Below are 13,818 nucleotides of genomic sequence, written 5' to 3'. Positions count from 1 at the left end.
CTTTCTTTTGCCACTCAGTAGGCTAGGCATTACCGCATAACTTCCGGGTATGATCGATGATGTCACTGGCATACCATCTATTTCCTCTACTGCCCTCAGTGCTAAGTACAGTATCGCATGAATCATCGCTGTACAGAGCCACTTGTAGGCCACAAAATTAATAGGAACACACTCAACCCTGACATTAGAACCAATCTTGAAGGAACCCGGCTAGAGGTCCAGTGCACGGCGTGTTATGCTCAAAACCACTAGCTTGAACAGCAGCCGCAACGTTTTGAAAGAAGATAGGCATGGCACATGATGACCACGAATGAGACGGTGTCATTCTGCGAGAGGAGTGGAGAGCAAGCATGGAGGAATTCATGGGAAAAGCCCAACTCATTTAATTAGATTCTAGGGTGTGTTTTTCTGTTGGTTTTTTTTCACAAGCTCACTTGTGTTCTTGGTGTTGAGCTCAAACAAGAACTGTACAGGAAGTCTAGCAATCAGGGAAGATCACTCAAGGGCCACATGAATGAAACCTACAGCAGCATTTGTCTACAAGCTGGATATTTCTTGAACTCTTTTCACGTATTGTGACACAATTAAACATACCCCTATGAATGGATTCACTTTTCTAGTTTATTTTAAGATGGTTGAGGTTAGCAGGCTCTTCTCTATCACAATATGGGGCATGGGTGTCCATAATTACAGCTCCGTTGAATCATGATGCAAGCTTACTGAACGGAGAGGCATCGTCCCTCTTCTGGCTGGGTGTGCTTATAGCCAAGAAATGTAGGCTAAATCTCAAGACATCCATGGGAATGGCTATGCGCCATTTTTAATTTAATTTCACCACCATTTTTCTTTTATTAACGGCCACATCAGGCTCACACGTTTTCAGCAAAACGCTTCATCAAGAGCATCATGTGCCGAGTAGAAGCATTCCAGAGGAATGCGTCAGCACAAATGGTGCTAAGCTGTCTGATTAGGAAGGAATTGGGCAGCTGTTTAGGGGAAGGTGCCATGGGAGACCAGACCACGCTGTCCAGCGGTGGTGCATTAACCGTGGCCGATCCTGGAACGGCGATGGATTCATGAGGCTTACGTTCACTGTAAATCCCACAATAATCTGTTGACAGCTGTCCCCCATTCTGTGCATTTGATCACGACATACCCACGGAATAAACGAGAACATTTAATTCTCCTTGAGAGAGAGGATAGATACAGTAGATGGATTTATTGATTGATTAATTGATTGTATTGAATACTTTATTAATGGTTTGCAATACAGAGTACAGAGGCACAGTTACACAATAACACAAAATCCCCTGTGGGCTTGTTTTCCATCGTGGTCCTAGGTATTAAATGAATCAAGATAGAACAGATTAGTACAGAGCGAGCACGAGCATCAGACCTCCCATGTTCATCTGTGTACAGTACAGTACTGTCTTTTTTGCATACAGTAGTGTGTGTGTGTGTGTGTGTGTGTGTGTGTGTGTGTGTGTGTGTGTGTGTGTGTGTGTGTGTGTGTGTGTGTGTGTGTGTGTGTGTTCGTTCGCTTTCGTTTACCCCACCCACACCAGCTTTCTCTTGTGTTAATGTTTACTCATTTAGCCAGAGAGGAAACAAAACTATTTGACCAGACACATAATTACAGGAGAGAGGGAAGGTTTCTATGGTGATCAGCCCATAATGACAGGCCCATTTGCACATCCTTATACAAGCAGAACCACAGCTCTGTTCTATTCAACCAGACCCTCCACATACTCTGCTATGTTGTTGCTGTCGGGCAGAAACCTCTTATCTCCATAGTCTAACTTTATGTGTGTTTTTTTTTTTTAACGTTCAAAAGTAGCAGATCCGCAAGCTCTTGTAGATCTGCTGCTTCCGCTGTAGTTTCATTTGAATCGTGAAAAGTAACAGTTTGGGACATTATGAGGTTACCACCCAACAGAGACAATTAGTCAATTAATCAATTGATTGAGCGGTTTGGTCTTAGTCGTCCGAGATTGTGTTTTTTCTTTAATTCTGCCAGTCCACACTATTGTGAAATCAACATCAGTATGTTCAGTTCTCAACCTCGATGTGTAATTTTGGCAGGGACAACCTGTGTGGGGGACAGTCCATGATAAATGAACTCCTCTCCCTCAACAGCCGCTGATTATGTACACTTAAAGCAATTAAGGCATCCAAACCGCCCATGTTCATTTAACCCCACGGAAAGTGTACAAATGGACCTGCAAACCATTCTCGTTCAGTTGACTTTCTCTGGTCAACTGAACAAAAACACAGTTCGTACTGTACCCGAGGGGATTTGAAAGCAAAAGAAAAACATGTGAGGGAAGTTTAAAGTTTAAAGCAAAAAGGCCTGCTGTCCACAAAGCGTTGGACAGCAACAGGGGCAGAGGGGAGGGGACATGCTGCCTGCAAACAAACACATAATGCTTGTTCTGTGGTGCGCACTGTGTGAGAAGTGAGTCACAAGGGATGTTTCACAGAGAAACTCAAGTATATGGAAACATGCATGTCCATCCTAACTGTGTATGGGTACAGGCTTTAACTGTGTATGGGTACAGGCTTTAACTGTGTATGGGTACAGGCTTTATAGTGGGCGGACATTGTGTCTGTTATGGCCTAATTTATACTCTACATACCTACCCTTTTGATTGGTTGAATGCTTTATTGGTCACAAATGTAAACACCACATGGTACAGTTAAGACATTAAAGGCTAAAAGGAAAACACAAAGCAGTCCCGGGGACTTGTTTCCATTGTGGTCCTATGTATTCAACATAGCATTAAAGACGTCATTAACAAATACACAAAAGAGAAAACGGCTGCCGTGTATGACACCTCCTTTCGATGAGTTGTTCAGGCCAATTTTTAAGGTAACTAGTGATTCACGTCATTTAATGGATGGTGTCGGCTGTCGGGGTATTCCACATTTTGCAGGCAGAGTAGTAGAATAAGACATTTCCCAGGTTTGTTCTAAATTCGTACATACCTAAACTCTTATACTTTTTTTATTTCATTTTTATATATTCTTTCTGCTGTCCCAGTTTTCCACATCCCTGACGCACTTCGGAGAGGACCAGGGCCGCATGCAGCCCGACGAGTTCTTCGGCATGTTCGACACCTTCCTGCAGTCGTTCGTGGAGGCCCGGCAAGACCTCGAGAACATGCAGCGACGCAAGGACGAGGAGGAGAGGAGGGCGCGCATGGAGGCCATGGTGAGACATGCACTCTGACACCACATGTAGCGGTTCCAGACCTATTCTGGAGCAGTGCAAAGAAATGTTTATTTTTTTTGAAGAAGAGACACGCTGGATGCCTTGTATGCGGGAAAAACAATTTGTGATACTTCTTTCTTTCACTTTCCTGAGCCGAGTATTTTTGAAGGTCTTCGGTCGTTCTGAAATGGTGTTTGTCCAGCCGGCTCTCATATACATCTCCCATATACTCCAGTGTTATTTTGCCGAACTTCCGCTGTGAGTTCACCACGTATACCACAGTGTGACGAATCTGTCGGCTGGAATTGCTGGATAGAGAAAATGGCGTCGGTGTCCCTTCCTTATAAATAGGGTTCCTTGGCGGCCAACCCATCTGACCACTCAACACGGGGGACATTCACTGCATGCATTTTTCAGAGCGTGTTTTATGTTTTGATTGATTGATTGATAATTTTATTAGACAATTAGATGCAAACAGTACAGGGTACAGTCAAGCACAGCATTGGTCCAAAAGGACGGTACCGAAGAAAGACCTTGCAGTCTTGTTTCCATTCGGGTCCCATGCATTCATTCATAATGACAACAGTGACAACAAACAATACGTTTCTCAAACACACTAAATCTATATGTACAGGTTGGAATATAAATACATTAATAGGGGAGGTAATCAGTCAAGTAAATGGGCACTGTGGGCATGGACGGCAGAGCTGCATTTACAATCACTGAGCCAACCTATGCTATCAAATTGTGTAGCACAGAGGTGGGTCATCATGGGCCCTAATCCTAGTAAAAGTCTGATTAGTTTGTTTTGGGAGCTCTGGAGCTTATTTTTTTGTGACATTGAGATGTTGGAATACCAGGAGGTGCATGCATAGTCAAATGCATGCACTAATGTTCAATTAATGTGTTTCTGGCTTGGATCAATGGAACCAAGTTCCTGTTTATCGGTATCATAGTACACACTATAAATACATATTTCTTTAACATTTATTTTCTTTTCTTTTATTCATAACATATTTCTTTTATATTATCATTAAAATCTTGTGTAACTATTGCAAAATCCTCACGGGTTGGGAATCGCTGAGCTAGTGGGATTCCTTCTGTCTTGTTTCTCACCCACATGGTGCACCAGGCAGCATCGAGACAGTTCAGACACACTAAGAACGACACTAAGAATTATACCGGAGTTGAACCAGATCCGACTGAGATGGAGTTATGTGAATAGTGTGCGAAGGCGCTTAATACAGCACAGACCCAAACATGAAACAAGGGCCTTGAGAATATTCCACACAAATACAACAGCAGTCTGGGAGAGCCGGGCAGTGCTCGGAACAAAACCCTTCTCCAGACGTCCTCAAATCTTTGTTACATACAGACACTTGAATTCAAAACACACTTTCTCTCTCGCGCGCACGCACGCACGCACGCACGCACACACAAGCTTTTAAACTATTGCAGCTTGAGTTAAACCACAGCCCGTTTACATGGTGATGGGGCTGATAAGCAGCTGATTAGCCGGTAGACTTGTCAGCAGAATTCATAGGAACTGTTTAATATGTGATTCAGTGGTCTGGTTCTGGATCCATGCTTCTCTATTTATGTTGCAAAGCTGGATGGAATGATTCATTTTCTCTTCCTCTTTCTTTGTCTTTTTGTGTCTCTACAACTCTCTTCATTGTGCCCCTTTTCTTCGTTTATGTCCTTCCTTCCTTCCATTTATTTGACCTACCTTCTTTCCTTCTTTCCTTCCGTCCAAACTGTCTCTCTCCAGCTCAAGGAGCAGAGGGAGCGCGAGCGGAGGTCCAAGAAGGGCGGAGCCTCCGACGAGGTGGGAGGAGAGTTCGACGACCTGGTGTCGGCGCTGCGCTCGGGCGAGGTCTTCGACAAGGACCTGAACAAGTTCAAGCGCGGCCGCAAGCGCTCGGTCAACCAGCTGGTGGAGGGCGGCGGGCGCGAGAGGCCCATCACCAAGGTCAACTACTAGGCCTCGGAAACGAGACAGACACCCTGCTTACCCTCCCGTGGTGGTGTACATTTCTTAAAAGCGGTGACGTTTAAACTTTCGATGCCAGGCCCGCAAACTGAGACCAGACCGGTCAGTGATGATGGAAGGAGGACACGTTTACGCATTTAATGGTGGGACTGGACAAGGCGTGTAATAACAGCCATACCATTTGAAGGAAGTAAGACTGATTCTTTCATCGCTCTCGCAAAGCTCTTTCCCCATCACAACTTTATTTCCTGGACTCCTGTAGCGTGCACAGATCTCTTGAATGGGACAAAGACCACTTGGGACGGACGGACGGACAGGCCACTGTGACAAATGGTCCCTCGTGTTTTTCTTCACCCTTTTCAACACTGTGCTCCCTCACCCTTTCGTTATCTCACTCGCGTTCTCGTAGATCACTTTTCCTTTCACACATAATTAGGCTGTTACCTCTGCAACATCCACTGTGGTGGGGCAGCCCTATTTCATAGGAATCCGGTGCTGAAACACGTAAGATATCGGGGATCAGACTCCAGTCACACTGTACATAGAGGCGAGGATGAGAGAGAGAGAGGTTTGGCTGATCTTGGTAGTCTCTCTCAAACTCCTGTGGAAATTCCGGAAGGGGATAGCTTGGAGCCTGTGCCCAAGCCTCACGTCCATTCTGAAGCTCGGGTTCGACGGTGTCCTGCGGACCAAAAGAGGCCTGTTGGAGTTCTCTCCGTTCTTCTCCCGCACATCGCTGGCCTGGTAGACAGTGACTGCACACAGCCCGTAGGGGTCAGAATGGACGATTGGACCACTTAAACCCACATGCCGCCGGATTGTGGGGGAAGCTTTTGCTGAGAATAGCCGATGGACAAGCTCACAAAGTACGCGTCGTGAGCTTGTCCATCGGCTATTTTCCGCGTGCGCTTTGCCCCACAATAACAAAAGACACCAGTATATAGAGCCCTGTGGGACTCCGGCCAAACATATTAAGGGTTAAGTGGTTTAGTGCAAATAATGGAGTACGAGTCCACGAATCCCCTCCCCCAGTTCTTTGAAAGTTGGATGTCTGGCATTTGAAGGGACTCAGGAAGGATACAGTTAGCGGTGGCACGTGGTTTTGGGGACGACGACGACGACGACGACACAGTGGTTCAAAGTGGGCTCACATTGGGATTCACCTCTCCTCCCACATATACTTGTTGTACCTCGTCCTGCACACAGCATTCCCAGGGGGAGCCCAGTATTCCCGGAGGGCAGTTTGCTGAGGACAACGGCACTTCACAAGGAAAAGCAGCCCCTCGGCACAGCCACCCTACCTACCACCCCACCCAAAACAAAGAGAAGACAATTTAATGTTGACTGCGCCACGGGGTTGGGGCGGGGCGGGGGGCTGTCAAGGTTCACTTTATACTCTCTTATTTCTTCGGTGGTAAAAAGAAAAAGAAAAAAAAGGATTGTTTTGGCATAATCCAGTGCCAAAGCAGTGAGAAGATATATATTATGTATTAATAAAACAAAACAAAAAAAAAACATACTGCAATTTGGCATTTATATATTTATATTTAGATGCAGACAAGCTAATTGCAAAGATTTCTTTTTTTTTATGTTTTCATGGCATTTTTTGTTCTTTGTACACACTAATAGTTACGTCATTTGTTGGTGTTTTAAGTTCACATTGCAAAAAAAAAAGGTTGACATTGAAGTGGAATTCTTTTACATTTTTTGTTGTGCTTTGTGCAAAAAAAAAAGATTGCTTGTCCATTTCACACATCCATGTCTTGTTTGCACTACACTATTTCAACAAACTGCCAAAATTTTAATCATGTTGTACGGCGACCTTGTATTATTATTATTATTATTATTATTAAAACCCAACCCAAAGTGTTATTGGAAAAGATTCATTTTCTAATCTTACTCCCTGTAATTATATGCTAAAGGAAAGCTAACAAAAAAACGGGACAAAATATAATTAATTGAAAACACAGTTTAGTCCCCCTTTTTGTTATTTGAACAGCTCACATTTCATCCACACACGTTGATTGACGCTTGTTCTGTGGGGCTACAGTTAATGAAAACACTGTGTAGGAACTAAGAAGTGCGTAAACTGGCCATGGGTTCAACATTCAGACTTGTTTTCATCAATGTCTTTATTAGGAACGTATAGGCCGATTCTCCCACAAAAGATAACGGTTTGTGTGAAAGCTTGGCACCAAGATTGATGCTCATGCAGTGGATTTCTTGTCTGCTACGTTCTGTTCTGCATTGTAAGACCTGCACATGCTCCTGTAGGGTGTAGGGCACAGAGCAGTAACGGGGGTACATTACCGTGGAGAGGCTTAGATGTAGATTATGGTTATTAATACTGTAATAAACATTGAGGTAAGGATACAAAGGGCACCACTACCTTTCATCCCTGTCATATTAGTCACATTAGGTTTCCACTCGACAGAGACAATATACTGTACAATTTTTTTGTGTGGTGCTGTTCCTGTCAATAAAGCTGTACCAAGATAATGACTTAAAAGGGACTAACAGGACACAGGCCCATGTATCGCAGCCCACACCGGTTTGTTTTTGTTTTTTTTGTTTTTTTTAGCAAGTACTATGGTGTTTTATATTTCTTAATTCTTAGCGGTAGAAAGGACAACGGCTGCGATGCGTTTGGACTGAACCTGAAGGTCCTTTCCGATTTTTGCCTTGGGACAGCGTTCAAGTCCTCTGATGGATTATGGCCCATTTATACGTACAGCGGTGTCCCTGTGCTGAAACTAGCCGATCTACAAGCTACACAACGTGACAACGGTGTGAGCTTGTAGATGGGCTGTTTTCTAAGCTGGTTCACGATAAAGTATGTACAGTATATGGCGCAGACGGAATGGCATCACTAGAGAATGCAAAAAAGTGCTACAAGTCCTCCACAGGGAGTGGCTGGAGAGATGGCAAGGCCATTACTTTTCCCCCCGTGTGGGACAACGTGTGAAATGATGAATCTGTTCAAATTCAGAAACGCACTCTCAATTCACAGGCGAGATAAGGACAGAGAGAGACAACGTTATAGAGCGGGGGAAAGGCGTACTGAAACATACAGGGGAACGCAGAGAGCTAGTATTAGATTTGGTATCACTGGCCTCAATTTGTAGCATCATACGGCCTACTACAGTATGTACACTATAGCCCCCGACAAAAAAAAAGAGAGACTCAATTAGGCTCTGTGCATTTCTGTAGTCCTGGGTTTTCGAGAAGGTGGGATACCTATTTCCCGTGCCTGTTCATTTCAGCGGCAGATTTTAACTGGAAAGTGGAAACACTTCCAAAAAATCCGGTTCAAACCTGCTGCCAAGCCAATCAAATGGAGCTATGGGGAAAATGAACTGGAACAGGAAACGGGTGTGCCACCTTCTGCAAACCTGCGTCTACAGTTAATGCACAGAGCCTATTGAAAGTTTTTAAAAAATTGATAGAATCGTTGGCGCAGTCCTGTCCTATAAATAATCTCTTTTTCCAAGGAGTAATAATGTTTACATGATTTGATCAACCTTTTCTGTTATGGTTTGGTCTCTCTTCAATTATCCCATGCAGTGACTGCAGTCGTGTTAAAGGCTGTATGTGACGGGCACACAAGCGGATTGGACGTTTGGCTTGCTCAGGGTCAATTTGGTAAGGTATGCTTTTGCGTCCGTAACTCCCGAGTTCGTTAGAGTTACAGACCTGTAAGATACCCTATGTTGAGAAACGGTGTCCTAATGAATGTATTGTTCTTTTAATTTTCCTGAAATGCCATCCAGTAGATCTGTTTAATTTACAGCAGGACGGTAGAATGCTTGGGCTTTACAAGCATGCAGATAAATCAATAGCCCCTGGCAACAAAAAGTAAAACATTTATTATTATATTAACAATTTCAGTGAACCCTGAGCAGCTAGGTGGAAGCTGACATGACGTTCTCCATCTTTTTAAAACAGTAGAACATAGGTCTCAAGAGATGGATACTTTGCCATATAACTTTTTCTGAACTCACACTGGCTTGGGGGGTTAACAAGTACATGAACAGAAGATGAAAGTTGTGCAGTATCAATTCATATCCAGTATGTAATGAAGATCTTTAGGCTTTTGATCAAAATTAGTTTCCCCTCCACTTCGCCCATTTTGCGCTCGTCCTTTTGTTTTTTTCTTTACACTTTGTAAGTGCCTGTTGCCCTGTTTCCACACATGTACCATTCCTGTTGCTAGTTGTTTACTTAAGTACTTTACCAGTGCTGGTGGCTTTCTCCACATTAACCACTTAAACCCTCTATACTTTGTAAAACGGACCTGCGATGCAACTGTACTCTTTTTCATTCTGCACCAAATCCCGTCGCAGATTCAGTATACAAGCTATACAATTCCGATCAAAATTATTCCAACATTTTCAACCTTTTTCCAAGATCTTTCAAACTTTTCTGCAAATACTGTAGCTTATCTACAACTGTAGATCGGCTATTTTTCAGAAGCCAAAGTATAAATCCGGGTTAAAAAGTGGTTAAACTGATATTACAGTATATGAACACGTTTTTCCCGGGCTCACCCTGGAACCCCCTCAAGGACCCTTGCGGGTCCCCAGACCCCACTTTGAGAACCACTGGGTAGAGCACATTAGATGCACAGCGCAGAAAGGTTCTTGGCATTTTGTGCATGCCCCACGTTTTCAGATGTACATTTTTATACCAAATAGACAGGGACTGAGACTGTCCGATCCTCTGGAATGCCCTCCCACCCTCCCCCAAACTGGAAAAATCAATTGGGTCCCAAGCGAGGAGGTAAAACAATATGATTTGCCTTTCCTCACTCAACATCCTCATGTACATTTGAGCTGTTCTATTTTCCATCCTCTGTTTTCTTTGGCTATAGAGCTACTATGAGAAGTTCAGTAACAGACTTTGACAGTCTCTCAAAACATTATTTGTTTTTTAATCCAGAGCTTTAATCCATAGTGTATGTATAGTCTATTTACAAAGCGGTATTGCTAATTTTCTGTCAGTATTATTTCATGTTTGTATTACTACATGTTTGGATTATGTTTATTTGGCCATTGATTGGCTGATTGGGGTGCGATGATAGAAAAACGAGAGGAGTGAAGAATTGTAGCTTGTTCAATGCACTTTTAATGTGGGACATTTCCATTCCCAATGCCATGGCATATGGGCTCAGTTACCCCCGAGATGAGAAGCGTGCAGCTTTAGAGGAGAACTGAATGGTGGAGATAGACCGCAGTGAGATGGAGACAGAAAGACAAAGTTGCAAGTGAGGTTCGGTACAGTAGGTAGCAGAGTGGACTAGATACCGTAGTTCTTCAGTGGTTTTAATTTAAAGCCCCCCCCCCATTAACTCTGAGCGTATTCAAGTGGAACCAAATGGAGCCATAACGGGTCAATTTGGTTCCATTTGAATACGCTCAGTTGTAAGGGTCCATTTGGAGGTGGGGGTCCACCTCAATTGGAACCCACTTTAAGAACCACTGGGGAAAAGACTTAAGGGGTGTACGTTTTTGTTAAGGTTTTTATTCAGTAAGAGGGGTCTCCCCAACCTGAAATCGTACACACACCACCTGTAATTAAGTGATGAAAGATTGCTCTGATGTATGAGAGCGCAGTGAGTTCTAAAGCCTGATTTACATATATTTTGTGATGGTGTCGCATGGCGAAAATAGCAGCTCTACAAGCTCAAAATGCATTGCCATGAGATATGTTGTGAGCTTATAGATCAACTACTTTTGGTCCACGACAGATTACAAAGTAAGCGTAAGACCACTCATGTTCCATCTGTCACTTGCTTCTCTGTAAGAAAAGGAGACATAACCACACTTCTGTTAAAGTCACTGCACTTGGCATCGACCCGCATGCCTAAAGAAGGGTGCACAAATTGTTGTGGTCTGTTCTCGTTTAATATTTAAAAAAATAAACGCTTGCAATATCACCTGTTACACAAAAGATTTTTACTGCCTGAGAAAAGTTGCACCTGATTTTAAAGGTTGTATAATTGTGAGGAGTCAGTATTTTTATGGTTAAAAAATGAATAGGTCCTCCACCGAAAGATGTATAGTTAAAAAAAGAAAATAAAAACATTTGTACACCATTCTTGATGTTTGAAATAAGATTTAGAAAATTACAAAAAAAAGTTTAAAAGTTGAGGAATGTTACATTTTCCTGTCAATTGTACCTCTATTTATTTGCCTTATTTAGTTTGCTATATTTTGTATGTATACACAGCATTACAATAAAATGTTATATTAAGAATATGAATATGAATAATTATACTGTGGTCCGTGTATGTTGGATAGATTTCAGACTTGTATAAGAATGAGAAACATTCTTTTCCTTATTAATTTCTATAATTTTATTTTTGTTTTGTATCTTTTTTTTCTTGCCCTGTGTCATTTTGTAGGGTTACAATAAACTTTTGTCCCTTACAAAGTAGTTTATTCTTATTTTTTACACTTGGTGTACTTTGTGGGTCATCATCAGCCTCTTTTGTTTGAGTGTGCTGGGTCGTTTACTACAACAAGAACAAATTTCTGGAGAACTTTGAAATATATATTTTTAGTAAAGTGCACGAGCCAAGTATAAATTCAACATTGCACAAAGAAGTTATATCACTTTTCTGAGTTTTCTCTCTGCACAATTAGCCACACAACGTCCAAGTCAGACGCATGCCAAACACTCAGTCAGCAGTCTCAGCTCACTGACTCTAATTCAATGTCTTATGATTATGAATATAATTAAATGTAAATGTGTCTTATAAACCCATGGGGGTTGGGCACTTTGTGTGCAGAACACGAAAATAAAAGAATCAATCAAAAATCTATCAACAATAAATCATAGCAAAAAGAGTTGAAAGTGAACAGGCCAACGTTGTCCAGTTGAAAATGAACTACGCCGACACGCCATCCATACGCCGTTGATACGCCGACCTCTCTCTGGACGGCCTATCAACAGCGTATCAACGTCCGCTCACGCCGTCGGACAGTTTTTGACTATTTTTGTGTTTTCAGACAGTTGAAAATGAACTACGCCCACACGACGTTGATACGCCGTCTCTCTCTTGGACAGCGTAGTAACGGCGTATGGACGTCCGCTCACGCCGGAAATGTAAGAGATTTCCTCAGTGATAGAATGAATAAGTTACAGCTTTATCTTTAATGCATTTAACAGATGGAATGAATTATTACAACTAGGCCTAGTCTTTAGTGGATTTATTTGATACAATTAAGGATGGAATTAATCATTATAACTAAATGGTTGCCAGAGGTTGCCCTCCCAGTGCAGCGAACCTTGGTCAGCTGCAGGACCATTGGTTAACCACTTGGTGGGGCTGCTTTTCCAAATTATCAACACACTACTAGGCTTACAATATATATTACAAAATTAGGTTTGGGATTTTTGTCTTAATTGAAAATACAAATGTTATCTTTATATGGACATTTACATTTACGCTGTCTCTGTGGATGAGACATGAGATTGTGGTTTGTAAACCAAAATCAAAGGGGAAAACATGGTGTTACGTTTGCAGTTCAAACCAACTTTGTGCAAAGCTGCCCAGGTGAATATTGTCTCTGTTGGGTGGAAACCTCAGACTCATGTGTCCAAAACTGTTTTCACAGGTTTCAAATAAATAAAAACAGGCAAAAATTGCAGATCTAAAAGCTCAAAATGTGTTGCTTTGCGCTTTGAGCTTGTACAAAATAGCTTGTACACAAGCTATTTTGGATGCTTTTGTGTGACACTGTAGTTAGTATGATGAAGTAGGGCGTTAATTTGCAATAAAACACAAAAAGTTAAACCATGGAGTCGATATGACTTCCTGCATGGGACTACTTTTTCAATCCCACTAACTCGCACATGATTTCTGACCACTCCTGTCAACCAGGGGTGTAGCACCAAATTCTGGGCCCTCGGAAAAGCAATCACTGTGGGCCCCCCACACACATTCTTTTGTGTGCAATCCTGCAATAGTTGACTAGTGCAAACTCTTGCAAAAATGTATAGTCTCCATCCATCCTCGCCAAAATGACTAGTAAAGTCTGTCATAAATGGTGGAGATCTGGCTGGCCCACAGCTGTCTGTCTGTCTGCCTGTCTATGAGTAGCTGTCTGCCTGCCTGCCAGCCAGCAAGTTGGTTAACAGAAAATAAATTGTTATGGCTGAGTAAAATAAAATACAATAAACACAATTTGCCTGAAAATAGATTACCCAGCTATGACCTTTTTCATGAAAAGAAATGAGTAGTGATATGGCTGACTGAGTAAAATAAAACAATCTACCTGAAAATAGATAGCTATAAGTGAAGAGCAATTTCCGCAATTTCCGCAATTACCATTTCCGCAATTTCCGCAATTTCCATTTCCGCAATTTCCGCAATTTCCTCAATTTCCATTTCCGCAATTTCCGCAATTTCCATTTCCACCATTTCCGCAATTACCATTTCCGCAATTTCCGCAATTTCCATTTCCGCAATTTCCATTTCCACCATTTCCGCAATTACAATTTCCGCAATTTCCATTTCCAACTATTAATGGCAGCTGGGTTTCATCATTCAAATAAAATAGAATTCTGTCCGTTTAGCTATAAAATTATGTCAGGGAATAGGGATACACAG

General features: G+C 42.4%; 1 protein-coding gene across 1 annotated transcript in view; it reads left to right on the top strand.

Moving 5' to 3' along the window:
* daam2 (dishevelled associated activator of morphogenesis 2) overlaps window positions 1-11,626 on the top strand; it is a 137,604-nt gene extending 125,978 nt beyond the window's left edge. Inside the window, exons 25-26 of the mRNA XM_080783048.1 lie at window positions 3,041-3,211; window positions 4,983-11,626. Coding sequence (XP_080639174.1) covers window positions 3,041-3,211; window positions 4,983-5,195 — 384 coding nt within the window. The 3' untranslated portion in view covers window positions 5,196-11,626. The remainder of the gene's footprint in view (window positions 1-3,040; window positions 3,212-4,982) is intronic.
* The last annotated feature ends 2,192 nt before the right edge of the window (window positions 11,627-13,818 follow it).

The sequence above is a fragment of the Protomyctophum bolini genome (assembly GCF_963924005.1).
Source record: "Protomyctophum bolini genome assembly, chromosome: 15".
Lineage (NCBI taxonomy): Eukaryota > Metazoa > Chordata > Actinopteri > Myctophiformes > Myctophidae > Protomyctophum > Protomyctophum bolini.
Note: the sequence above shows the minus strand (reverse complement) of the source record. Positions and strands in the feature narration are given on the sequence as shown.